General features: G+C 36.7%; 2 protein-coding genes across 4 annotated transcripts; both read left to right on the forward strand.

The window, feature by feature from the left end:
* Window positions 1–2,293: 2,293 nt before the first annotated feature.
* Window positions 2,294–14,759, forward strand: LOC107048159 (golgin subfamily A member 6-like protein 22). Of its 2 annotated transcripts, none has more exons than XM_015271204.1 (10): window positions 2,294–2,465; window positions 4,031–4,298; window positions 4,863–4,943; window positions 6,645–7,075; window positions 7,485–7,641; window positions 9,492–9,656; window positions 10,269–10,751; window positions 11,699–11,825; window positions 12,101–12,335; window positions 12,865–14,759. In XM_015271204.1, the coding sequence occupies exons 2-10, from the start codon at window positions 4,038–4,040 to the stop codon at window positions 13,358–13,360; spliced, it is 2,436 nt and encodes an 811-aa protein (XP_015126690.1). In that variant the 5' UTR covers window positions 2,294–2,465; window positions 4,031–4,037; the 3' UTR covers window positions 13,361–14,759. The 2 variants fall into 2 exon arrangements, with proteins under 2 accessions (XP_015126690.1, XP_015126691.1); XM_015271205.1 differs by having other exon boundaries at window positions 7,488–7,641.
* Window positions 14,760–16,819: 2,060 nt separating this feature from the next.
* On the forward strand, window positions 16,820–24,046 carry LOC107048178 (myelin expression factor 2). 2 transcript variants are annotated; one of them, XM_015271241.1, is made up of 7 exons: window positions 16,820–17,077; window positions 17,732–18,142; window positions 20,082–20,722; window positions 21,486–21,922; window positions 22,195–22,330; window positions 22,623–22,693; window positions 22,787–24,046. In XM_015271241.1, exons 1-6 carry the CDS (start codon window positions 17,061–17,063, stop codon window positions 22,676–22,678), a joined length of 1,698 nt encoding a protein of 565 aa, XP_015126727.1. In that variant the 5' UTR covers window positions 16,820–17,060; the 3' UTR covers window positions 22,679–22,693; window positions 22,787–24,046. The 2 variants fall into 2 exon arrangements, with proteins under 2 accessions (XP_015126727.1, XP_015126728.1); XM_015271242.1 differs by having other exon boundaries at window positions 16,824–17,077; window positions 20,082–20,713; window positions 22,623–24,046.
* The last annotated feature ends 2,704 nt before the right edge of the window (window positions 24,047–26,750 follow it).

Here is a 26,750-nt window from a genome sequence, read left to right on the forward strand (position 1 = left end):
TGATCTCAGAGAACTCCGTAGGTTTATACCATAGAAAAAATACATTGATGAGGAAAGAATTGTTTTTTCATCACGCTGTGACGAAAAGTGAACTTTTAGGAACGTTTAGAAAAAGTGAACAATTTCCGCCACATTGTGATGAATAATTTTGTTCGTAACTCGTGAAAAAAAGTTTTTAGCTCGTGGGATTATATCTAACAACTCGCCTTCGGCTCGTGATATAAACCTCCCACTCGCTAAAAAACACTTTTTTGCACTCGTTACGAAATATACTATTTCATCACGCTGGGCGGAAAAGTAACTTTTTAGGTGCTCTGAGAAAAAATAGTATATTTCGTAACGAGTGCTAAAAAACATTTTTTCACGAGTGACGAACAATATTTTTCATCACAATGTGGCGGAAATTGTTCACTTTTCGTCACAGCGTGATGAAAAAATATTTTTTCCAAATATTCATTTACTGGAGGGAAGCATTTATTTTTCCAAAATCGTATTTTTCTAATCGCATCACGCTCAGGCGAACCTGATTAGGTTTCAATTATAACAATGATGTTGCTCTAGAGGATGACTATGTTGAACATGACCATGGATAAACTACTCTAATGATTTTTCATTTTTCGTAAATTTCTTATTTTCTACAGGGAAGAATTTCAAGTAATTTTTAAATGTTTGTGATTAGTGAGAGAGTTCATTCGAGCTTTTAACTATCATGATCATCTTCAAGAGCAACATAATTGTTATAATTAAAACCTAATGAGAATTGTCTGGGAATGGCGCGACTGGAGGAAAATGGTACTGAAATAGGATATTTCGTAACGAGTGCAAAAAACATTTTTTCACGAGTGACGAACAATATTTTTCATCACAATGTGGCGGAAATTGTTCACTTTTCGTCACAGCGTGATGAAAAAATATTTTTTCCAAATATTCATTTACTGGAGGGAAGCATTTATTTTTCCAAAATCGTATTTTTCTAATCGCATCACGCTCAGGCGAACCTGATTAGGTTTCAATTATAACAATGATGTTGCTCTAGAGGATGACTATGTTGAACATGACCATGGATAAACTACTCTAATGATTTTTCATTTTTCGTAAATTTCTTATTTTCTACAGGGAAGAATTTCAAGTAATTTTTAAATGTTTGTGATTAGTGAGAGAGTTCATTCGAGCTTTTAACTACCATGATCATCTTCAAGAGCAACATAATTGTCATAATTAAAACCTAATGAGAATTGTCTGGGAATGGCGCGACTGGAGGAAAATGGTATTGAAAAAATAAATACTTCTCTCCAGAAAATGGATATTTGGAAAAAATATTTTTTTTTCTCAGTGTACGCTTCGCGTGCCTAAAACGTCCCTTTTCCACAGATTGTGACGAAAAATATCGTTCAATACTCATGGAAAAAGTGTTTTTTCCACATTCGTAACGGAATATACTATTTAAAAAAAAAATTGGCCCCTCGAAATTATTTAGTTCTACCAATAAGACAGTTTTCAGCAAGAAAATTGTAGTTTCCTCTTGAAATTATCATTTGCCGATATAATTCTCTGCCCATATAATTCTCTGTAAATTGATTCCGACAAAAGACCTCTTGAAGGGGACATGAAAAATTTTCAGCAGAACTGATTTTCTCTCTCAGTGCAATCTTCAGAGAATTTCTAGGAATATTATTTGGATAATGTCTCAAGATTGAACTCTTAGAGTTGTCAGGAGTATATTACAGATGAGTTTGAATAATAAAAATGGATATTGAATTATTAAACGATGGATTAGAGATATTTGTGAATCAGACGCCTGTGTTTCAGTAAATCTTCTGGTTGATTACGTGTTAATTACCATTGTCTTTTATTATTCCCTGCGGCGATGCGAAACTTGGGATATCTTGATAACTAATGAGGCGAAGGGGATGAACCTGGGGCCATTTTCATTTTTATCGCCTCCGCACAGTCTGCAGTCTTCTTGTTCTGCAAGTTTCATCTTGAACAGATAGGATTGGTTGAAGTTTATGATTTTGTGTCGACATAAAACGAGCAAAATCGCTCCCCAGGGCTATGTAGAACGCAATTGAAGAACATTTCACATTATCAAAATGAAATAAAACAGCCCAGATCACGTTCGAAAGATAATACTCGCGGGCCTTACAGAAAATGAACTAAAGTCGATTGGTTTATTTCTCCATCAATTTGAATAAAAATCGTTCGAATTGGTTCATTCCCACAATTCCTGGCAGTGTCAACATCCGGTTCACACTGGAACATTCCTCCGAATCGGTCAAAACGGACCGGGTGAGACGCCACAGCTCAGACTGACGACATTTTGCTTTTCCGTGGGCTGTCCTTCATTGGCAACAGTTCGCAGCCTTCAGAAGTGCATTTTTTATCGTCAAGTGTATTGCAAACCGGCGTCCATTGATCCACCAACAATACGGTGGGCATTTTGCTGGAGATTATCGCAGCCTCAAGTGAGTGAAAATTTCCTTTTATCTTTGGATTCCGACAATTGCTGGGGGACAAATACTCCTTTCACCCGAACTCTGATTAATTTCGGCGCGTGCGATGCTATTGATTTTTCGGGGCGTTCAGGAGTCCCTGGAGATGCTGGAGGTGCGTCAGGATTCTCATCTCAAGAGATGAATCAAAATTTTTAGGGGCACTGGGGGGAATTTTGCGAAGGGCGTTGGGCGCATTTTTATTCGCGTTGGGTGGACGGTATTGAAGGTTATCCCATGGCTTCTTGCGAGGAGTTAATTCAACGTGATGATTATGGTGATGATGGGAGAGAGTTATTCTAGCATCAATTTTGGTGATTGATGAATTAATTCGGGGAGATGAGCTCAATTATTTTTTGATCGACAATAGCTCGAGATCGGCAGAGTGAAATTGGACGATTTTTTAGCCATTTTGAAGGTATTTTTTTGAGCTTCAAAATGAGACGTGAGTCATGCAAATTGCATCATTGGTTCAAGAGATACTGGAGAATGAATAAAGACTCTTTTGGTTTATTCTTCTCTAGAATTATTTTGTTGCAAATTTTCAACTTTAAATATCTCTAAATCAGTAGAGTAAAATTTTTGCTTTTTTTTTCATTTTGAAGGTATTTTTTTGAGTTTTAAAATGAGACGTGCGTCATCCAAATCGCACCATTTACTCAGGAGATATTGAAAGATATTGATGATTCAGGAAGGTTTAATGGATCTTGCCCTCCCCTGAGTTTATTCCCCTCATGCTCCTGTTTCCGCTAAATATCTGATGTACATGACGCAACTCTTGTTGCGACATTTTCTCTGAATACCATTGGCAGATTAAAAAACTTTCCATGAAAATTTCGGTATCTCCCTTGATCTTCAGATATTGAAACAAACATTAATCTCTATGTGAATTCGACAGTGGAAAAAATTCACATTTATTAAACCTTCACTATCTCTCGAACGAACAATACGATTTGGACGAGTGAGTGCTCATTTCGAAGATGATAAAAAGACCTTCAAAATGAAAAAAAAATCGGGGGAATCCACTCAGCCCATCCCCAGTCATCACCAATCGAAAACTGTCTGTTTTTAATTCTCTCCAATTTCTTCGTTTGATCGAATAATTGATTAGTTAATTAGTTCTAGGGGAGAGTGATGAAAAATGAAACAGTCAACAAAACGACTGTTTAACGCAATTCAAGCAAAATCTTCGCCGGTTAACTTTTTTTTTTTTTTTTTTTTTTTTTTTTTTTTTTTTTTTTTTTTTTTTTTTTTTTTTTTTTTCCTCATTATTTTACATTGCTTCGACCCGTTAGGGTATGCTGCGATGATGTTCAAGACTTTTAAATGGTTAGATCTCACCATTCTACCCAGCCGGGTTGTGAACTCGGAACCTTTCACGCGAGGCAACAAACTACAGAAAAAAAAAAAAAAAAAAAAAAAAAAATTTTTTTTTGTTGAATTGCGTCAAACAGTCGTTTTTTTTGGACTGTTTCATTTTGTCCCACTCTCCCCTAATTAATTATCAGGAGAATCAGCGTGATTTTTCTCTCCCACAGATTTGAAATGAGTTCACGAGGCAGAGGATTCAACTCCCGTGGGGGTGGGGGCAACTCATACAGAGGCCGAGGAGGTGGAGAGTGGAGTGGAAGTGGTGGAAGTGGCAGCCGGGGTGGGTTTTCATCGTCAAGAGGTGGACGATTCAATAAGTACTCGGGAGGGGGCTACGACTCCCGAAGCAAGTACAATAATTCCAGTGGTGGATCTGATCGTTACGGGAGCAGAGGTGGCCGAGGGGATCACTCCAACCACTACAAGCGTCCACGTGTAAATAATCTCCCCATCAAATCCAAATATCTCCTGAATGAGTGATCCGATTGGGACGACTGGCGACTCATTTCAAAGATCGAATAGCCACCTTGAAAATGAAGAAAAAAATGCGAATTCGACTCAGCCAATGTCGAGATATGGACGACTGACGCCGATGCATTTTGTCCTGATGTCCTCCAAACTTCGTTTTTGATGAATATCTCGGGAAGTAATGGAGCTAGCGAAATTTTTGATTGAACATTTTTTGTAGAGAATTTCGAGAGCCACAAAAAATGTATCTACAAAAATTTCGGTATCTCCCCCCGATTTTGAGATATTCAGCAAAAAATGATTGCAGTCTAAAATTCGATGTAGAAACAACTAGTTGATTTCAGTCGTCAGTATCTCGAGATTGGCAGAGTGAAATTTGCCGATTTTTATCTTTTTTCGAGATCTCTTTTCCGACTTGAAAATGAGCCTAGACTCGTCCCATTCGCATCGTCGCGTCCAGAGATATTAAAGTTTGAAAAAAGAGAAATTCGTTTCGATGGTGTTTATTAGTTATTCTTGATTGACTCGCAGGATCAACCATATTCAGCTAGGGACGACCACAGATCCTCCAGTGAGACCAGCCGCAAGCGCGCTAGAAACGACTCCTACCAGGTAAGCCCTCCCCCTAGAGCCCCCCCAAAAAACCTACGAAAGCTAAACTAAAATTAAAAACAGCCCTGGACTGAACCGAAGCCCCCACCGCCCCCCCCGCCCAAAAAAAAAACTCATCTTTGAACTTTCCTTTCAAGCACCGCTCCGCCAGCAGCGCCCATTCTTTTTTCCTCGAAAGAGCACCGAGATGATTTTAAAAATAAAATTAAAAAACACAAACAGAATTTCTAAAGTGCAAAGGACTGATCGATTCTCGCCTTGTTCCCCCAAAATAAATAATGATCAGGGACTCAGCATCTCCTCTAGTCGCGTACAAGTTAATTTCCACAGTGTGGAAATTAAAAAAAGAATACGCGAAAATCTTTCCCAAAATCTACGAATGCAAAGCAACAAATCGACGTTCTCTTCTTTATTTTTCTTCATAAATATTTGAACATAAATAGCGAGAATAAAAACAATTTCTAGAGGATGAAGTCTAGATAAATAACGAGATGTTGACAGACTCCAAGGATTTGGAATTTTTGTTCGAAGAAAGAACGAAAAAAATTCCTCTTCATCGACATTTATTACCAAAAAACCTAGAAAAGAGTCTGAAAAACGAGCATTAGTACCAAAACCAGTAAAAATAATTCAAAAACTCTGAAGTACCATAGAAAATTATACTATAGCAGTCGTAATACCTAACAGGCCCTAGATAAATAACGGAAAAAATCTAAAAATTTGCAAGTGGGCTCGAGAAATTGAATTTAATTTGGCAGGGCGAAGGTAGTAGCAGTTCGCAGAGATATCCCTCGACATCCGGTGATTAAAATCGACGTTTTCTCTTTATTTTTCCTCATAAAAAACATTTGCATGAGACTTTCAAAAGATCGAAAAAAGGGGGAACGCTAAACAACCGAAAAATACCGAGACTAAAAACACAGTAATTTCCAGAGAGGAATGAAGTCTAAATAAATAACGAGATGTTGACAGACTCCAAGGATTTGGAATTTTTGTTCGAAGAAAGAACGAAAAAAATTCCTCTTCATCGACATTTATTACCAAAAAACCTAGAAAAGAGTCTGAAAAACCAGCATTAGTACCAAAACCAGTAAAAATAATTCCAAAACTCTGAAGTACCATAGAAAATTATACTATAGCAGTCGTAATACCTAACAAGCCCTAGATAAATAACGGAAAAAATGTCAAAATTTGCAAGTGGGCTCGAGAAATTGAATTTAATTTGGCAGGGCGAAGGTAGTAGCAGTTCGCAGAGATATCCCTCGACATCCGGTGATTAAAATCGACGTTTTCTCTTTATTTTTCCTCATAAAAAACATTTGCATGAGACTTTCAAAAGATCGAAAAAAGGGGGAACGCTAAACAACCGAAAAATACCGAGACTAAAAACACAGTAATTTCCAGAGAGGAATGAAGTCTAGATAAATAACGAGATGTTGACAGACTCCAAGGATTTGGAATTTTTGTTCGAAGAAAGAACGAAAAAAATTCCTCTTCATCGACATTTATTACCAAAAAACCTAGAAAAGAGTCTGAAAAACCAGCATTAGTACCAAAATCAGTAAAAATAATTAAAAAACTATGGAGTACCATAGAAAACTATACTATAGCAGTCGTAATACCTAATAAGCCCTAGATAAATAACAGAAAAAATGTCAAAATTTGCAAGTGGGCTCGAGAAAATTGAATTTAATTTGGCAGGGTGAAGGTAGTAGCAGCTCCCAGAGATATCCCTCGACATACGGTGGTTCAGGCTCTTCCTACGACACAAAACGTCCATCATCATCAGCTGTTTACGAAGATAAAAGGCAGAGCGATCGTTATCATCGTAATGACGAACGTCATACATCAGCATCAAGGAGTTATCCAGCACCGCCACCACCTCGTATCAGTGAAATGGCACCACCCAATCAACGTTACATGAATTCAAATCGTGGTAGAGTATCCCAACAAGCCACTAATTATCGTGGTCGTGCATCAACACGTGCTAGAGGTAATAATTTTCGTTCACGTACTGATTTATTGGCACGTAAACGTAATTTGACTGCCATCGACTATCGGAGGAAGCTGTTGACATCACGCTCACGTGACTACATTCAGCGAGTTCGCATGACCACCAAAATGCGAAGGAGGTAATTTAATATCATTTCCAAAAACAAAAAAAAAATAAAAAAAATAAAAAAATAAAAAAAAAATGAACATGTCATAAAGAATAAGTTTTCGATGAGTGCTTAATAGAGAATAAAATGTATCGAACAATTGATGAGTTATCTACTGCCTGAGATGTTAATTGGAGGAATGCCGAGAGGCAAGAGGGTTTAGAGAATAATGATTATGAGGAGGACTTTTCTACTTTGCTTGTTGTCTAGGCTTATGTTGAGATGCACGTGTGAGATGAAAAAAAAACGTGCGAGATGTTGATATTGCAGGAATTGCATTGATTTGTACGAGTTTAGATGATGATTTTGGGATTTATGAGGGAGAGGAGGTGTGGAGGGGGTATTATTTATTGAATGCAATATAAATTGCTGTGACATTCAGCAGCGGTGCGTCTAGGATATCCGGGAGTAAAAAGGAGGGAGGGGGTACCATGAAGGACAAGGATAGGGAGTTGGCGAAGGCTATTAATGCGGAATTTTCGGATGAGGATGATGAGGAGAAAAATGCGGAGGAGGAGGTCTGGGATGAGGAGGAGAAGGTGAGTTTTTATTGCGTGATTTTTTTTTTTCACTGTTGTGGAAACTTGAGGATGTTTATCCAAAATAGGGAGTACTGGAGAAAAAATTGATTTTTTTCAAACTGAGAGATGAAGGTATTCCCTTTACTTTGATATCAATTTCAATTCACTGGGCCATGTTCATTATTTTGAAATGAAATAGAGAAAATGCACCAAATTCATTCGTTGGATTCAGCATGATTTTACACATTAACTTTGATTTTTATTTCTATTTTTAGAGTCTTCTAGTAGGTGAATTGTCAATTTAAACATAAATTTTATAAGAGCCCGTGTATGAGGAAAAATTTTGTTTATTCATTTCTCCCGAGACTATTGCGATTAATTTTTTTACACATTAACTTTGATTTTTATTTCTATTTTTAGAGTCTTCTAGCAGGTGAATTGTCAATTTGAACATAAATTTTATAAGAGCCCGTGTATGAGGAAAAATTTTGTTTATTCATTTCTCCCGAGACTATTGCGATTAATTTTTTTACACATTAACTTTGATTTTTATTTCTATTTTTAGAGTCTTCTAGCAGGTGAATTGTCAATTTGAACATAAATTTTATAAGAGCCCGTGTATGAGGAAAAATTTTGTTTATTCATTTCTCCCGAGACTATTGCGATTAATTTTTTTACACATTAACTTTGATTTTTATTTCTATTTTTAGAGTCTTCTAGCAGGTGAATTGTCAATTTAAACATAAATTTTATAAGAGCCCGTGTATGAGGAAAAATTTTGTTTATTCATTTCTCCCGAGACTATTGCGATTAATTTTTTTACACATTAACTTTGATTTTTATTTCTATTTTTAGAGTCTTCTAGCAGGTGAATTGTCAATTTAAACATAAATTTTATAAGAGCCCGTGTATGAGGAAAAATTTTGTTTATTCATTTCTCCCGAGACTATTGCGATTAATTTTTTTACACATTAACTTTGATTTTTATTTCTATTTTTAGAGTCTTCTAGCAGGTGAATTGTCAATTTAAACATAAATTTTATAAGAGCCCGTGTATGAGGAAAAATTTTGTTTATTCATTTCTCCCGAGACTATTGCGATTAATTTTTTTACACATTAACTTTGATTTTTATTTCTATTTTTAGAGTCTTCTAGCAGGTGAATTGTCAATTTAAACATAAATTTTATAAGAGCCCGTGTATGAGGAAAAATTTTGTTTATTCATTTCTCCCGAGACTATTGCGATTAATTTTTTTACCCATTAACTTTGATTTTTATTTCTATTTTTAGAGTCTTCTAGCAGGTGAATTGTCAATTTAAACATAAATTTTATAAGAGCCCGTGTATGAGGAAAAATTTTGTTTATTCATTTCTCCCGAGACTATTGCGATTCATTTTTTTACACATTATCTTTGATTTTTTCCTATTTGATTTTTTTCTATTTTTAGAGTCTTCTAGTAGGTGAATTGTCAATTTAAACATAAATTTTATAAGAGCCCGTGCATGAGGAAAAATGTTGTTTATTCATTTCTCCCGAGACTATTGCGATTAATTTTTTTACACATTATCTTTGATTTTTATTTCTATTTTTAGAGTCTTCTAGCAGGTGAATTGTCAATTTGAACATAAATTTTATAAGAGCCCGTGTATGAGGACAAATTTTGTTTATTCATTTCTCCCGAGACTATTGCGATTGATTTTTTTAACGTTAGAAAAGTTATTATAGTGTTATATGTGCTGCTGTCCATGAAAAATATCACATTTACCGACAATTTACTAATCATGGCTAAACATCCTTAATCCTGAGGGGATTGATTGGGATTGAGAACTTGGGGATTTAGCTGCAATGAAAGTGATGGTGGTTGCAGGTGGAGCCGGAAGATGAGGAGGAAGAGGAGGAGGAGGAGGAGGAGGAGCCCAAGGAGAAGAAGGTGAAGGAGGGAAAGGTGAAGAAGGAGAAGAGGGGAAATGCTGGACAGGAAATGGGGGAGAAGGACGACGAGAAGGAGGAGGAGGCGGAGGTTAAAATGGAGGTGAGAAGAATTTTAAGAATCGAGTAGTTTTTTAAATCGAGGAAATTTCACACAAAATTTTTTTTCACATTTTCCTCTGACAACACTCGATGAAAAAATTCCACACGTAAAAAATCTCAAAAAGTAAATTTTTTCAACTCCAAATTTAATAATTTAATTAATTACCTCCAATTCTATTAATTCTTTCAATTCAATCCAACCTTCAAATATTATTGAAACGAATAATTGAAGTGAAAAACTTAATTGACGATTTTACTAATTGATTAATGAATAGTTGATTCCAATTGTTTCAAATCATCGAAAATAATTTCGTAATATTTTTCATAAAATTAGTTCTTCGCCAATCTCATTAATTTCCCAAGTTCTCGTGAAATTCTCTTGAAGTAAAATGTTGGAACTGAGACAATTTGTGTTTTCACATTTACCAATAAAACAAGAATTCCACATCTTAAAAAATAAAAATAAACAGCAATTCTATCAATTCAGTTAAAATTGAAGAATTAATTGATGACTTAAAATGTTCGAAATTGATTCCGTAATTTTTTTCATCAAATTAATTCCTCTCCAATCTCAATAATTTCCCACATGCTCAAGCCACAATTCTGTCTTCAGAATGAAGAGGACGACGAAGTGGAGGACGACAGCCAAGAGAAGGGCGAAGGAGTGGAGTCGGATGGCCTCCGAGCCCGTGGAAAGCGTTTCACAAAGCTCCAGTGTCCCCACTGTTCCAATCGAAGTGCAACATTCAAAGAATACTCACTCCACTTGTACTCGGGACGTCACAATATCGCCATGCGACGAATTGCCGCACGCCACAAGGCGAACATTGCGAGAATGCGTGTGGTACAGAGGCAGGAGCAACGCCGTGTCGAGGAGAAGGACGAGGAGCGTGGCACCCTACCATCACGCACAATGTTCTGTCAAATTTGCAAGCTCAATTATCGATCGCTGAAGGCTGTCCATCATCTCTCAGAGTCACACAGGCAGATGAAAAAATTCTTGACTCCATTCTGTCGCATCTGCCGGATACAATTTCGATCGCCGATGCTTTATGAGACTCATGTTGCGTCGTTGGATCACATCAAGGCGATGTTGGTGAGTGGAAATTCATATCGATGATTTTTATGCATTTAAATTCATTCATTCGTTGAATTATTTCATCATTCAATGGGTTAATTGCGTTTTTGTTCATTTATTTGTCATTTACTTTGAAACACTCATTTTTTTAATTCCATTATTCAATCATTTAATGAATTAATTACGTTTTTCTTCATTTATTCGGTATTTTCTTTGAAACACTAATTTTTTAAATTCAATTATTCAATCATTTAATGGATTAATTACGTTTATCTTCATTTATTCGTTATTTTCTTTGAAACACTAATTTTTTAAATTCAATTATTCAATCATTTAATGGATTAATTACGTTTATCTTCATTTATTCGTTATTTTCTTTGAAACACTAATTTTTTAAATTCAATTATTCAATCATTTAATGAATTAATTACGTTTTTCTTCATTTATTCGTTATTTTCTTTGAAACACTAATTTTTTAAATTCCATTATTCAATCATTTAATGAATTAATTACGTTTTTATTCATTTATTTGTTATTTACTTTGAAACACTAATTTTTTAAATTCAATTATTCAATCATTTAATGAATTAATTACGTTTTTATTCATTTATTCGTTATTTTCTTTGAAACACTAATTTTTTTAATTCAATTATTCAATCATTTAATGGATTAATTACGTTTTTATTCATTTATTTGTTATTTATTTTGAAACACTATTTTTTTTCGTCAAAATCATTTGGAAAGATTTTTTAAATGTGGGAAAAATGAGGGAGTATTGTTTTGAGATAGATGTAGAAAATAATGGAAACATTTTAAATGTTTAATAGGGCAGAGTGTAATAGCCGATATTTATTTTTTTCATTATTTTTGTCATTCAAGTTTAACTAAAAGATTTAATGATCAAAAGACCGATGAAAATTTCAAAATTATCATGCATTGAAAATCTAATGGAGATTATTTTACAGCGAAAGAACTCTGATGATAAGAAGGAGAATGGTGAGGCTGAGGGTGACTCTAGTGCACCTGAAGAGGACGATAAGGAAGTCAATCTTGATAATTTCATGACGCTGGATTCTGTGGGAGATGTTGATGGTATGATAAATCATTTTATTAATTATTCAGTTGTGAAGTGAATTTTTTCGACTCTTTTTGTTGAATTATATTGATAAAGAGAGGTTTGAGGGGAAAATATCAAGACATTTTTCACTGGAAAACTTATTCTCAACAAAAATGCTTTTGACATTTTTTTAGAAATAAGACTATTCGTTGGATTGAGTAAAAAAATGTAATTTATTCATTTTGTTTTACTGATTTATGGCTGAATTGTAGTTGAACGATGAAAAAAAATGAGAATGTTGAAATTTCAGCTGAAGACGGAGAGGAGTCAGGTGAGAAGAAGAAGAAAGACAAGGCTGACGAGACAACGAGCCAGGAAAACGAGCCTAAAAAAGCGAAGACAAAGCAAATGATCAAAGTTGGGGCTGAGTACATTAAACGCGTTGAAGTTCAGTTCTGTGAGCTTTGCAAGGTATATTTACCTCGAAATGAAAATTCGGAGAGGGCTGTTGCCCTACATTGCTCAACGAGGAGTCATCTTAAACGGTAAACAACATTTTTGCTCACCATTTCCCTTCAGCAACTCCAAAAAATGAGGGATTTCCACTAATTTCAGGAGAGTAAAAGTCTCAAGACAATTTTTACAGCCGAAAAAATTTCTCATAAAAAGTTTTTTACATTTAATTATTATGAAATTTCTTAATCATTGATTTTTTCAATTTATCAACGGCACCATTTGCCACGGTAAATTATTAATTTCTAATTTTCTCATTATTTGCAGTATTCCTCGATAAAAATTAAAAACGCTCTTTCAAGATTTTGCATTCTTTTGATTTTTTTTCAAGCATACATGTGGATTTTTTTTTTTTTTGCAAACATGCAGTTCTCTGCAAAACAATGGAATTTTCCAGATAAAAAAATTGACGAAAAACAAACGAGATAACACGGAAAGATGATTTAATGAGGCCTCAAAGATAAAATTCCCTCCAAAAATCATTCGACGTTTCATCAACAATTCCTCCTGATGAGACACCTGAAGAATTCCTCCTGTATAATCACCAAAAATTCTCCCCAGATACGTTCGTGACAACGACGACAAAGCCCTGCGTCGCCAGGCCGAGCGCATTCACCTGCAGACATCATCGACAGCGAACACCAAGACCCCGGAGGCCCCAGCGCCCCCAGTCCCGTCGAAAGAGGCCCCAACTCCCCAACAGGCACCAGCCAAAGACACTACAACCCCAGCCCCAGCCGAATCATCAAACGAGACACCTCAAGCACCTGAACAAAATCAATCAACGACTGAACCAGAGTCCACTCAAGAAACTCAACCCAATGAGGACGAGGAAGACGATGGCGATGGTGACAAACTGTGGGACGATGTTGACAAGGACCTGGGGGACATCCTCAGGGAGGCAGAGCCGGGAAAATCCAGTGACGACGAGGACTCGCGTTACGATCGTTTCAGGAATACTGACACCAAACAGAACAAGGAGAATGAGCAGATGACGACTGACGAGGAAAATCAGAAGTTAGATGTGAAGATCAAGGTGGAAAAGCCCGAAAAATAAATCAGGGGCTTGCATTCTGCTTTTTCCTGGAGTTGAGGGGATGAAGAAATTTTTTTTGGGGGGATTATCAGGGGAGGGGGGTGAATGATGCTGGAAAGAATTTTGTGATTAATTTATTGGAGGTTTATCGAATGAATTAATCATAAAACATTAATTACGAAAAAATCAGATTTTTTTTTTAATTCAGTGAATTAATAAGAGCCAGAAAATGAGGGATAAATTGGGTTTTTGGTGAATATCTTTGATTCTGTGGGAGATGGAGTTTTGTAAGTTTTTTTGTGGAGTGAAATGAAAACTATGATTTTTTAAACGAAAATAAAACACTGGGAGAAACGACGATTGAGGGAACTTTTTTTTGTTGAGGGTCAATGAGCCCTGAGGGGGGTGGAGTTGAGTTTGACCCTCAAGACCATATGATCCTCAATTAAAATGAAAAAAGTTTCGTGAATTGCGCTGAATAGGATTTCTCCTGGGGTTTTACAGAAGTTGATGATAACGTTTCCGTGAATATCTCGAAATCTGAGCGAGATGGCGATATTTTCATAAAGGCCTTTTTTGTAGGGGCTTTCAAGAGCTACAAAAAATGTCTCTACGAAAATGTCGCTATCTCCTTGGGATTTCGAGATGTCAATGAAAAACTGATGTAAAAAAATTGATTTTTATCTCGTCACTTCATTAATAAATTTTAAACTGAATGAAGTTCCCCTTGATTTGTTAAATTGATGAAAAATTTCTTCATTCCACTTGATGATTAATTATCCAGCGAATTAATTCGGATTTTTTCTTAATTTTGTACACAAATGTGGAAGCATTCAATGTCAAATCACTAGGAAGGCTACGGTACTCGTTTGGAGTGAAAGAATTGTTTTGTGGATTGGATGGTAAAGATGTAATGCAAACACTAATAGTTCTGAGGGGGAGTGATGCAGAAGGATAAATCGATGGGAAGGAGAATTGAGGAATTCTGTTGGATCACTTGATCACTGGATTCTGTTCTGCTTTCGGAATCCGAAAGATACTTTTCACAATTTCACCGAGGAATTCAGTTCGAGATTAGCTCCACTCGATTTATTTCTATTCTCAATTTTTTTAATAATCTGCGAAGGCGAGAAATTTGGAGAGACATTGAATTTTCATACGAATGACTTTTTCCGAGATTCGAGGGGGACTATTGGAACAGTAAATGTGCGCATAATCAGTTATGATGGGCGACGAAGCTCTCTGGATATCCGGAGGCAAATTTTAGATTGTATAATTGATTGAATTGAATTGAATTGACTAGTGCTTGATCTGTAGAGAATTGGAGGACTCGAAGGGACTACAATAAGTAAGGTAGAAATTAAATTCCACGCTTTGAGGATTGATGTAACTGAATAAAATATTCACATGTGAAGGAAAACTGGGGAGAGTGATTATTATTCCCCTTGGGACGTTACTGAACCCATTATTTTCCAGTAATCTCTCTGGGAATTGAGACTCAATTTGAGGGAGATGATTATTTTTGTGCAGTTGTCGTTATTTTGTGTTTCAATTAATTCTCTTTCGACAGCAACGAAACAGTTGGCTCAGGAGGCGGATCATTCACACCAGACGGTGCCTTTTCAGGATGAAAATATCGCATACGGAGGAAAATTTATCAGCAAATGTTTTATCCCTAAGCTACAAGATTGCTATCATTTATTTAGTATAAAAGTTTGAAATTGGCATGTTTGGCACAAGAAAATCCTTTTTTGAGAATTTTCTAAAAACTATTTTCTTGGCACAAGGAAGACTTGTGCGAGAACTTTGTCGTTCTTCTCTCAGTGTACTTTGATAATTTTTCTCATGAATTCTAACTTTGGTGACTGGAAGAAATTGATCTATCAAACGTCTTCGTCAATTTCTTGAAATAATAGTCCCGCGTTTGACACTCAGAAACGTAAATTATTTAGTATAAAAGTTCGAAATTGGCATGTTTGGCACAAGAAAATCCTTTTTTAAGAATTTTCGAAAAACTATTTTCTTGGCACAAGGAAGACTTGTTTGAGAACTTTGTCGTTCTTCTCTCAGTGTACTTTGATAATTTTTCTCATGAATTCTAACTTTGGTGACTGGAAGAAACTGATCTATCAAACGCCTTCGTCAATTTTTTGAAATAATAATCCCGCGTTTGGCACTCAGAAACGTAAATTATTTAGTATAAAAGTTCGAAATTGGCATGTTTGGCACAAGAAAATCCTTTTTTGAGAATTTTCTAAAAACTATTTTCTTGGCACAAGGAAGACTTGTGCGAGAACTTTGTCGTTCTTCTCTCAGTGTACTTTGATCATTTTTCTCATGAATTCTAACTTTGGTGACTGGAAGAAACTGATCTATCAAACGCCTTCGTCAATTTCTTGAAATAATAGTCCCGCGTTTGACACTCAGAAACGTAAATTATTTAGTATAAAAGTTCGAAATTGGCATGTTTGGCACAAGAAAATCCTTTTTTGAGAATTTTCGAAAAACTATTTTCTTGGCACAAGGAAGACTTGTGCGAGAACTTTGTCGTGTTTCTCTCAGTGCAATGAAAAATCTATTTCTCGTATTTGAGGATTGAGCAGCCACAACGCCAAGCAAATAGCAATCTCGTCGTATCGACCCAAAAGCGCAGCCCTTTGACCTTCCCTCCGCATCAACCGAACATTTTACCAGACTATAAATACCCCGGGACAACGAAAAATACCATTTCTCTGCTGAACGTCGATTTCTCGTCTCTCCCAAATCACAATTCAGTAGCGAAGTGGTAAAAGCAGATAGGGGAGGGTAGGGTAGACTGGACACTTGACTTTCTTAGAAATTTTCATGACGTGTTGAATTGTTCATGAAATGGAATAATTCAGTAGCGAAGTGGTAAAGCGGTTGAAGTCGATTCTGACTGTTGGCCAGTTTTTAGTGAATATCTCGGAACTTAAGGGAGATAGCTAAATTTTTATCAAGACCTTTTTTGTAGCACTCAATTTTCTCTAGAAAAAAGGTCATCACGAAAATTCCATTATCTCCTTTAGATTCGGAGATATTCTTCAAAAACTCAACTAAGAGATGAGTCGACTTAAACCGCTTTACCACTTCGCTACTGAATTTTATTTTTCAATTGAAAAACAATGATTCCTCTTTGTGATGAGCTTAGACTGAGCTCAACTGATAAATCTATTTCTGAGTTATGAATATTTTTAGAAAAGTCAAAAGTGTCCATTTTACCACACTCCCCCAAGTAAATTCTGAGTATTGACCAGTTTTCAATGAATATCTCGGAATCTAAGGGAGATAGCAAGATTTTTGTCATAACCTTTTTTGTAGCTCCCAATTCGCTCTACAAAAAACGTCATCACAAAAATTTCGCTGTCTCCCTTAGATTCGGAAATATTCCTCAAAAACTCAACTGGGAGATGAGTCGACTTGTCTCCGTTTACTTCACTACTGAATTCGATCATTATTGCGCCGAATCCCGGCCCCCGCGGATCCCCTTTGACTCGAGCGGTTCCGGCGCCGCTCACTGATTGCTGCTTCCGCCCGAAAGCCCCGCCATTTTGTGTCAGGACGCCTTCAGTGTCGCGTAAAAAGTGTCGGTCGTGTCTGCAGCATCGGCTTTCCCCTCGAGTGTTTCCACATTTATTCGTACATCAAGTACATCGAACAATCGAAAACTGACCAGAGCATACGTTTGTGAACGTACCTGAGGATGAACAAGACCGAAGAGTAAGTGAAGAACTGCATCAGTCGCACGCAAACCCCTGGATTTTTCGTAAGCGTCCCTAGGGCTCCGAACGCCGATAGATTCGCTCTCATTTCATTCATTTCGATTGCCAATTCAGGCAGATATTCATATTGATATTATTTGGATGAAGCATCGCTAATGCATTCTTTAAGCATCCGACACTCTTTAGAGTCACAAATCCAAGAAAAAGAAATAATTATTTAAAAGATGACTTATTAGCGAAACCAGAGGAGTAGTGGGAAACCGTGAACAGCGAGTAGATTTTTCTGCGTTACATCTGGAGATCGGCAGAGTGAAATCCAATGATTTTCCTTTCATTTTGAAGTTTTTTTTTCAGGCTTCAAAATGGGCTCGAACTCATTGGAATCGCATCGTTGGTTCAAGAGATATTAACGAACAAAAGCGACCCCTTCGTTTCATTTTTCGCCATCATTAATTCGCTTGATCATGTTCAATCGTCGATATCTCAGGATCACTAGAGTCAAAATTTCCCATTTTTCCTTGATTTTGAAGGTTTTTTTTCGGGCTTCAAAATGAGCCCTGACTCATGCAAATCGCATCATTTGTTCGTGAGATATTGGAGATTTAAGAAGCTCCATCATGATCTCCTCATTAATTTAATTAAATCCTTCTAGTTCTCTTCAAAGCGACGACCGCGAGCGAAGTCGCGAGCGCGATCGTTCTCGTCGAACGGATCGTCAGTCGCGCATAAACTCAGCCTCTCGGGACCGCAGTCGTGAGAGGAACGACCGAGGCCGTCGCATCGCCGAGCGCAGGATCTACGTGTCGAACATTCCCTACGACTTTAGGTGGCAAGATCTGAAGGACCTCTTCAGAACGGAGGTGGGGAAAGTCGCCCACGTTGAGCTGTTCACGGACGAGGGTGACAAGCCGAGGGGCTGTGGAATCGTCGAGTTCGAGGACTCTGACTCCGTCAAAGTAGCGGTGGACAAGATGCACAGATTCGACATCAAAGGGCGTAAGCTAGTCGTCAAGGAGGACTACGACGCTGAGAGGGACAAGTACGGACGTCTCCAGTCGTCTAGGTGAGATTTAGGGGGAATTTTTGGTTAGAGGGAGGTCATGAGATTGTTTTTTTGATGCTGGACAACCTGCATTTACAGTTCGATGAATTTGTACGAATGGTTTAACGAGATTGGTATTTGTTTTGTCTGTTCAATTCTCTCAAGCAACATTGACTTGGAATTTTTTTCTCCCTCACACTTAGAAAATTGCTCTTGAAATTTCAAACGAAAAAGCTTGCAATTTTTGACGACAAAGCTACTTGAAATCTCTGTAAATTTCTTCATTGTCGAATCGTCAACTTCTTGAATGTCGAGTAATCCTCGATTTTCAGGCCCAGAGAGGTCATGAGATTGTTTTTTTGATGCTGGATAACCTGCATTTACAGTTCGATGAATTTGTACGAATGGTTTAACGAGATTGGTATTTGTTTTGTCTGTTCAATTCTCTCAAGCAACATTGACTTGGAATTTTTTTCTCCCTCACACTTAGAAAATTGCTCTTGAAATTTCAAACGAAAAAGCTTGCAATTTTTGACGACAAAGCTACTTAAAATCTCTAAATTTCTTCATTGTCGAATCGTCAATTTATTGAATGTCGAGTAATCCTCGATTTTCAGGCCCACACGGCACTGAAAAACCTTGAAAATTTTGAAAATCCGAGCAACAACATCTCTGAATTCTCAATCTATTGAAAATTGAATTGTATGTGATATTGAATTTTCACGAGTTTGGCAATTCAAACTTCCATTGAAAAATCAATGATTGTTTAACATGAAAACCCCAATTTTCCTGAATTTTCAAGATGAATGAGAAATTTAGTGAACGCTTTCATTTGAAATTGAATTCAACCTCACATTTCATCCGAAAATTGAGATGACGCTGTGACTGAAATTTCAAGCAATTTCTAAGTGCAGTGCAAAGAGAATTAATTAAACCCCAAAAGACAACTCATCACACAAAAATATTCATCGCAGTAAAATTGAGTCAATTTATTTCACTGTATGAAATTCACCGGTAATTACAAGAGATTATTTGGAAATTATTATTAATCATGTTTGGGAATTTTTAATGCAGACAAGTATTTCATTGAGTCAAACAATATCGACTTGTTGGAATTTTCTTCTCCCTCAGTTTAATCCAATACGAATACCATTCAGTCGAAGTCACCAGAATGCAGATTCTCAAAGTGATGAGCCCCAAATCCACTATTCACGTTCATAAACCACAAAATTCAACCAATTTCTTCAATTTTCTTTAAAAAGTGATAAAAAATACCAATAAAATCCCCTCAGAATAATAACCCCCACGATTCTGAATTCTCAATCTATTGAAAATTGAATTGTATGTGATATTGAATTTTCACGAGTTTGGCAATTCAAGCTTCCATTGAAAAATCAATGATTGTTTAACATGAAAACCCCAACTTTCCTGAATCTTCAAGATGAATGAGAAATTTAGTGAACGCTTTCATTTGAAATTGAATTCAACCTCACATTTCATCCGAAAATTGAGATGACGCTGTGACTGAAATTTCAAGCAATTTCTAAGTGCAGTGCAAAGAGAATTAATTAAACCCCAAAAGACAACTCATTACACAAAAATATTCATCGCAGTAAAATTGAGTCAATTTATTTCACTGTATGAAATTCACCGGTAATTACAAGAGATTATTTGGAAATTATTATTAATCATGTTTGGGAATTTTTAATGCAGACAAGTATTTCATTGAGTCAAACAATATCGACTTGTTGGAATTTTCTTCTCCCTCAGTTTAATCCAATACGAATACCATTCAGTCGAAGTCACCAGAATGCAGATTCTCAAAGTGATGAGCCCCAAATCCACTGTTCACGTTCATAAACCACAAAATTCAACCAATTTCTTCAATTTTCTTTAAAAAGTGATAAAAAATACCAATAAAATCCCCTCAGAAAAATAACCCCCACGATTCAATTTCCAGGGACCACGACAGACAGCGAGAGGATCGTTACAGGGACACCCCGCGTCAGAGCTCGAGGCAAACTCTCTCCTCAAGCACCGGAGGTGGCGGTGCAAGTTCCATCGGCGGCAACGACACCAAATTCGGGAATACCTACGGCCTCAGCACTCAGTTCCTGGAGTCCCTGGGCATCAACGGTCCCCTAGTGACCCGCGTCTTCGTCGCCAATCTGGATTACAAAGTCGACGAGAAGAAGCTGCTGGAGGTGTTCAAATTGGCTGGAAAGGTCATCAACGTGGAGCTGGGCAAGGACAAGGACGGAAAATCCAGGGGCTTTGGGGTTGTCGAGTACGATCATCCGGTGGAGTCTGTCCAGGCCATCTCAATGCTGCACAATCAGCAGCTGTTCGACAGGAGAATGACTGTGCGCATGGATCGTGCTAACGATCCCGATTTGCCACCGAAATTACCAGAGGGCTTGAAGGGAATTGGAATGGGACTGGGGGCTGGGGGGAACAGGCTCACTGACGTCGCCAGGAACATTCCCAATGTCCAGACCAATGCCTCACCAGTTGTCAACCCAATCTCTGCCCCGGTACTGGCTACCAGTGCCTTCAGTGCTGGACTCAATAATGTCGTGCCTGCGCAGCTGGGTGAGTTGGGTTCGTTGATATGCTTTTTTTAGGATACTAGCGTATGGGGCGCCCTACGCGCGCCTTTACCCAGAGTATATATATTTATAAACTATGCGAAAGCTCAATCAAGGGATGTTTAACTCCATTTTACTATTATGACGGAGTTGTCAACATTGTTGATTGCAAGTTTCTTAACTTGCGAATTAAGAATTCACTCTGTCGTAGCACCAATTGATGTGAATGGGATTTTTATCTCTTATTTTTCAATAAATCACTGCTCATTGGCCTCGAGAACTTTCCATATTAACTAAAATAATAACTCAAATCGTATTTCGCGCTTAATAAATTCTTGTTAATAAATTCTTGCTGTCAAAACGACACATTTACCTTAGAGACTCATCATAAATTATTAAGAAATTAATTGAGTTTGAGTTAGGGGAGGGTGGGGTAAGATGGGCACTTAAGACTTTTTTAAAATCATTTATAACTCAGGAATAAATTTATCAATTCAGCTCAGTTTAGGCTCGTCACAAAGGGAAAGAATTGTTCTTTGCATTGAAGAAAATTTATTAAATTTCATCAACATTTCAACCCCTCATTAACATTAAAAAAAAGTCAAGTGTCCGTTTTACCCCAACCTCCCCTAATATTATTAACTTTAATTGACAACGGTTATTTTTAAATTCAATAAATAATAATATCGCGGTTAGAATATTCTCCACCACAAAAAATCCCCTGGAATTTTTTCAGTCCCTGAAAATCCTAACTAATTTTCTGATGTTCTTGACAGCTTCAGCCCTCTCGAATACCAATGCTGCAGCCCTCCAGGCAAGTCTCGCTGGTGGTCTGGGTGCCAATTTAACAACGAATTCCCTGCTGAATCCATCGCTGACATCAGAGTTGGCGTCGAATCTGAACAGTTTCAGCAACAGTGTCACTGGGCTGTCGAGCCTCCAGGCCTCCCTGGCGAGTAGCCAGGCCGCGAACTCGTTTGCCCCACGAGCCCTGGGAAAACTCGACTCTGACGTGTCTTTCGGTGGCACCAATGCCTTCGGAAGCTCGAATTATGGCAGCAGAAATGATTTCGATGCTTTTGCTCGCAGTGAGGCTGACAGAATTTCAGGGAACAGTGGTGTCTTTGCTGGGAATCAGAGCAGTGCTGGAAGTGGACAGAGACAGAATACCAATGGATCAAGACCAATGTCTGATACTATTCTCATTGGAAATGTAAGTGCCTTCTATTTTATGAAATTTTATTTCATTTCATTCCATTCCTCATCATTTTATCTGATTTTATTCAAATTAATTCCACTCAATTCCACTTGTTTTTTATTTTCTCATTCTATTGCATTTAGTTTATTTTTTTTTATTATTTAATTGAATTGAATTTCCGATTAATTTTGATTTTTTCATTATTTTTAATTGCTCGAGGTGACGGATAATATTGTCATGCTGTTAATTTAGTGAATGTTTATTCAATTTGATGATTTATGTTGCAGCTTCCACCAAACACGACGTGGCAAATGCTCAGAGACAAATTCCAGGACATTGGGGAAGTTAAGTTCGCTGAGATGAGGGGAAATGACTTGGGAATGATCAGATTCGCGTCAGAGTGGGATGCTGAGAGAGCAGTGTGTATCCTTTGATATAAAAAAATATGTCAAACATTTTTTTTCAGTTCTTTTAAAATTAAATGTTGGATTATCTCGTTAAGGAGTGGATTTCAGGAAAAAAGTCAAAAGAAATTTTTTGCGGAGGATTAAATTCCCTACAAAAAATGTCTTTTTACATTTTCTCCTAAATCTGCTCTGTATCGAGATAATTGACCATGAAAAAAGCCGTAAAATCCACTCCGCAGCTCCAGCCCATCATTCAACATTTTAATCTCCACTAGTAGATTATTTTTTCCTTAATTAATGATCTCCAGCAATGATGAACCGGTCCCGCATCGACGGCAGAACGATTGAGGTTCGCCTATACTAAACCTCCCAAATCAAGGTAATGAAAACAGTCTCTCGAAAAAAAAAGCAATTCCAGATTTTTATGACGCATAAATTCATTGATCCCCTGGGGCTTGTCCGATGGATTCAGAGCTCTCGATGGAATTCCAAGAAGATGCTGTTCTCTTTCTCCTCGACGACGTTTGGGGTTTTCTGACGTTCCAAGACGAAACTAAAACATTATTCCTGGCCTCGAGATTAATTCACAACATTTTTTGGATACAGGAGACGATAATTCATTGATCCGATGAATTCTTCGATTCAAGACAATTTGAGGTCGATTTTTCTGGTGGAAGAGGACAAGATAACTCACATAATAATGTCTCCAAGCGTCTACATCTATTTTTCATTCATTAATTTCGTGTTCCAGAGTGAATATTCGACGGTTGCTGTTCCGATAGGACATTTAGGGCTTCGTAATTTCGTTTTTACTCAAATTGTAAAAGATGTAGGACATTTGTATCTAGAGGTATCTATAATTTTAAGGTGTAACAGACATTTTGCAGATGAATGGAATGATTTATGAGTGCAGTAGTGAAGTTTAACGAATGTAGTCAATTTCACTGGATCAGTTTTTTGGGAGTATCTCGAGAACTGATGGAGATGGCGAAATTTTTGTGGAGAGCATTTTTCTAGCTCGTGTTTTTCTCGACAAGAAAGTTCTCACCAAAAATTTTGATATCTCCTTCAGGTCTAGAGATATTCACCAAAAACTAATTCTAAAATCTGAATAATTGAATTATTTTGGTTTTTTAGTTTTTAGTTTTTGGTGAATACTAATCTTTGAATTGACTAATGCATTTTCCCTTTGACTACTGGCTCGACAATTGTTTATTTCTGTGAACATTCTGACAGGTGTTGCTCAGTACTGAGTATCACATGGACAACGTTTTATTGAAAATTGTCAAGAGCAATTGATTCAACAAGAAAACCAAATCGTAGATTAGATTTGATGGTAATTCTTCTCATTCAGTAATGCTGATGAAAATTCGTGTCTATTATGATTGTCTGCTCTAGGTCGGAGATTACTATATTCAATTAAAATGTTTTATTGTCGATTTATATTCCCGTACTTAGGCACTTTATTTCACTCGAGGGTTTTGATCGATGGGCGACGAAGATTTAAGAAGACAAATTGAAGAGGAAATGGTCTGGTTTGGCTCCACTCAAGTCTGGGCTTTCTCTGATGGATTTCCATGTTTTTTTTCTCCACCTGCAGTGTTAATCAAATTAATTAATTTGTCCATCAATAGCGTAATCAACGCAGTCTTGTATTGAAAAATAATCTCTTGTAATAACCGATGAATTTCATACAGTGAATAAAATTGAGACTCAATTTGACTAAGATGAATATTTTTGTGCATGGGTCGTTATTTTGTGTTTTTATTAATTCTCTCTTCGGCAGAATGTTATTTGTATTGGATCGGGCTGAGGGAGAAGATAATTCCAATAAGTGAATGTCGTTTGAATCAACGAAATACTTTTCTGATGATTACCAAGGTAGAAATTGTTTCATTTGAGCATTAAAAATTTCCAAACATGAATAATAAGATGATTCAATGAATTGTGGGTCTCATCACTTTGAGAATCAGCATTCTGGGAGTAATTTCCCATCCTCTGGTGACGATAGATTAACTGATCAAAATATCTGATCTGATGATGAAAATTTTGATAATACTTTGTTCATGTTTCTCTCGATTGACGAAACGTTTGGCTCAAGAGGCTGATCATTCGCGGGGAGACCGTGGCATTTCAGCATTAAATATTTCGTTCGAAGTCACAGGGTTGCTATCACATCCTCATTGTTATTCTACTTAAAGTTTCATTTCTTGCATTTGAGGATTGAATAGACTTTTGACAAACAAATAGCAATCTCGTTGAATCATTCGCACAAATTTATCGAGCACTGTTAATGGAATAATTGTTCATCCCAGGGCACTTTTCAAATGCTTGAGACTTGGTAATTATCATGTGAATTTTTTTTTTTGGAAGTGACACAGTTGTAAATTAATCAGTTCAGTGGCAGAATTACTAAATTTTCTGAAAAAACCGAAAGCAACTCATTTTCCTCAGGATTTAATCGTCCCGATAGGGAGTGGGACGAGAAAATTTCAAAGGAAATTTTTCGCTGGAAATTGAAAGACATTTGAAATGTTCTCCTGGAGAATTTCAAAAGTTTTTCTCTTGAAATTTTGTCCTGGAGCCACTCAGGATCAATCAACATTCATAGAAATATCGAAATTGACTGGTTGTTCACCACTAGATCATCTCAATTTTTCGGATCAATCAACAAAGCTATAGAATCGATGATCACTTCCACGAAGACTCAATCCTCGAATCCGAAAAAATCTGGTCGTTGAACTCGATGATTTTCGAATTGAGATAATCGTCTCCATTAGCTATGGTAAGTGTGTTTTTCTCATTGTTTCAGTAGTTATCGTTGACAAATTATTATCAGTTAATAAAAAAAATACCGCCTTCGACCGACAGGTGGGCTCGACGACTCCCGACTAATTACGATCTCTCGTACATGTCGTTTTGTCACTCGACTACTCAGTGGGTCCATTTCTTCGAGTGTCTTTCCTCAATTTTAAACACGAGTCGTCATTAATTCATTATTTCATCCCTTTAATTGGGCTTTAAAGTCACTGGATTGGACTGTTCATTTGCCAATCACTTCGATGGTCTATTAATTATCGTGAATCACAAATGAATGATTAAATTAAGTTAATAAATGATTCAATAAATGTTTATATTGCAGAGGGGGAAATGGTAAGTCTCTGAATTCATAAATTAATTGAAGATTCACGTTTTATCATTGTCATTCCAGGGGATCTCCAGGATCATCCGCCTGTTAAGTCCGGTATGATATCAATTTAACGCACAAAAGACTGTAAAAAATATTTTTTACGAGATTTGTATTTTTTTTAATAGAGAGAAACTGGAAAAAACGAGTTCGTGTTCATTATTTGATGAAAAATGTCTTCAGAAGGGTTTTGGTTTTTTAAAAATGAGATTATTATCTGGTATTTAAATCCCTTTATTACATTAATCACTAATATTTATCACAATCCACATGAAGGAAATCAGTCCTGTGCCAGCTCAATGAGAAAAAACATTTGTCGATTCGTCTTCGTGATATAAAACAGTGCATCACCCAGTCTTGGCTCGCGTTCAATGATCTTTCACTCATAAATTCATTGATTAATCTGCAGGAGGGGCTTTACACTCGTCAAACATGAAAAACATCCAGTTAACATCATCGAAATGTCATCAATCGATTGAGATGGACGAGGGGATTGAGGGAAACTACTTTGATGTTAGCACATTGAGTTATTTAATTGACGACTGCAGTGATGAGTTCATGGTAAAATGAAGGGTCAATTAATGTTGAGGATGGGGTGGAGTAAAATGAGGTTGAATCTTGGAAAAGTCAATTCTTAGTCTAATTCCCAATTATAATCAAAAAATAGGTATTTTCAGCAATTCAATTTCATTCATTTTGGTAAATCGTTGATTATCTCGGTAATACAACATTTAGTTCAACTCATTTCCTCGAAACTTCTAGAAACTCCTTGAATTCCCTCGAATTATTTGGAAACTCCCAGAGTTTCCTCGAAATTTCTACAAACTCCTTGAATTTTTCCGAATTTTTTATAAACTCCCTGAAATTCCTCGAATTTTCTATAAACTCCTTGCATTCCCTCGAATTATCTGGAAACTGCCTGAGTTTCCTCGAAATTTCTACAAACTCCTTGAATTTTTCCGAATTTTCTATAAACTCCCTGAAGTTCCTCGAAATTTCTAGAAACTCCTTGAATTCCCTCGAATTATCTGGAAACTCTCTGAGGTTCCTCGAAATTTCGACAAACTCCTTGAATTTTTCCGAATTTTCTATAAACTCCCTGAAATTCCTTGAATTTTCTAGAAACTCCTTGCATTCCCTCAAATTTTCTGGAAAATCCTTGAATTCCCTCGAATTTTTTATAAACTCCCTGAATTTCCTCGAATTTTCTAGAAACTCCTTGCATTCCCTCAAATTTTCTGGAAAATCC

The sequence above is a fragment of the Diachasma alloeum genome, unplaced genomic scaffold (genome assembly GCF_001412515.2).
Source record: "Diachasma alloeum isolate Michigan unplaced genomic scaffold, Dall2.0 Dall_scaffold_00185, whole genome shotgun sequence".
Taxonomy (NCBI): Eukaryota; Metazoa; Arthropoda; class Insecta; order Hymenoptera; family Braconidae; genus Diachasma; species Diachasma alloeum.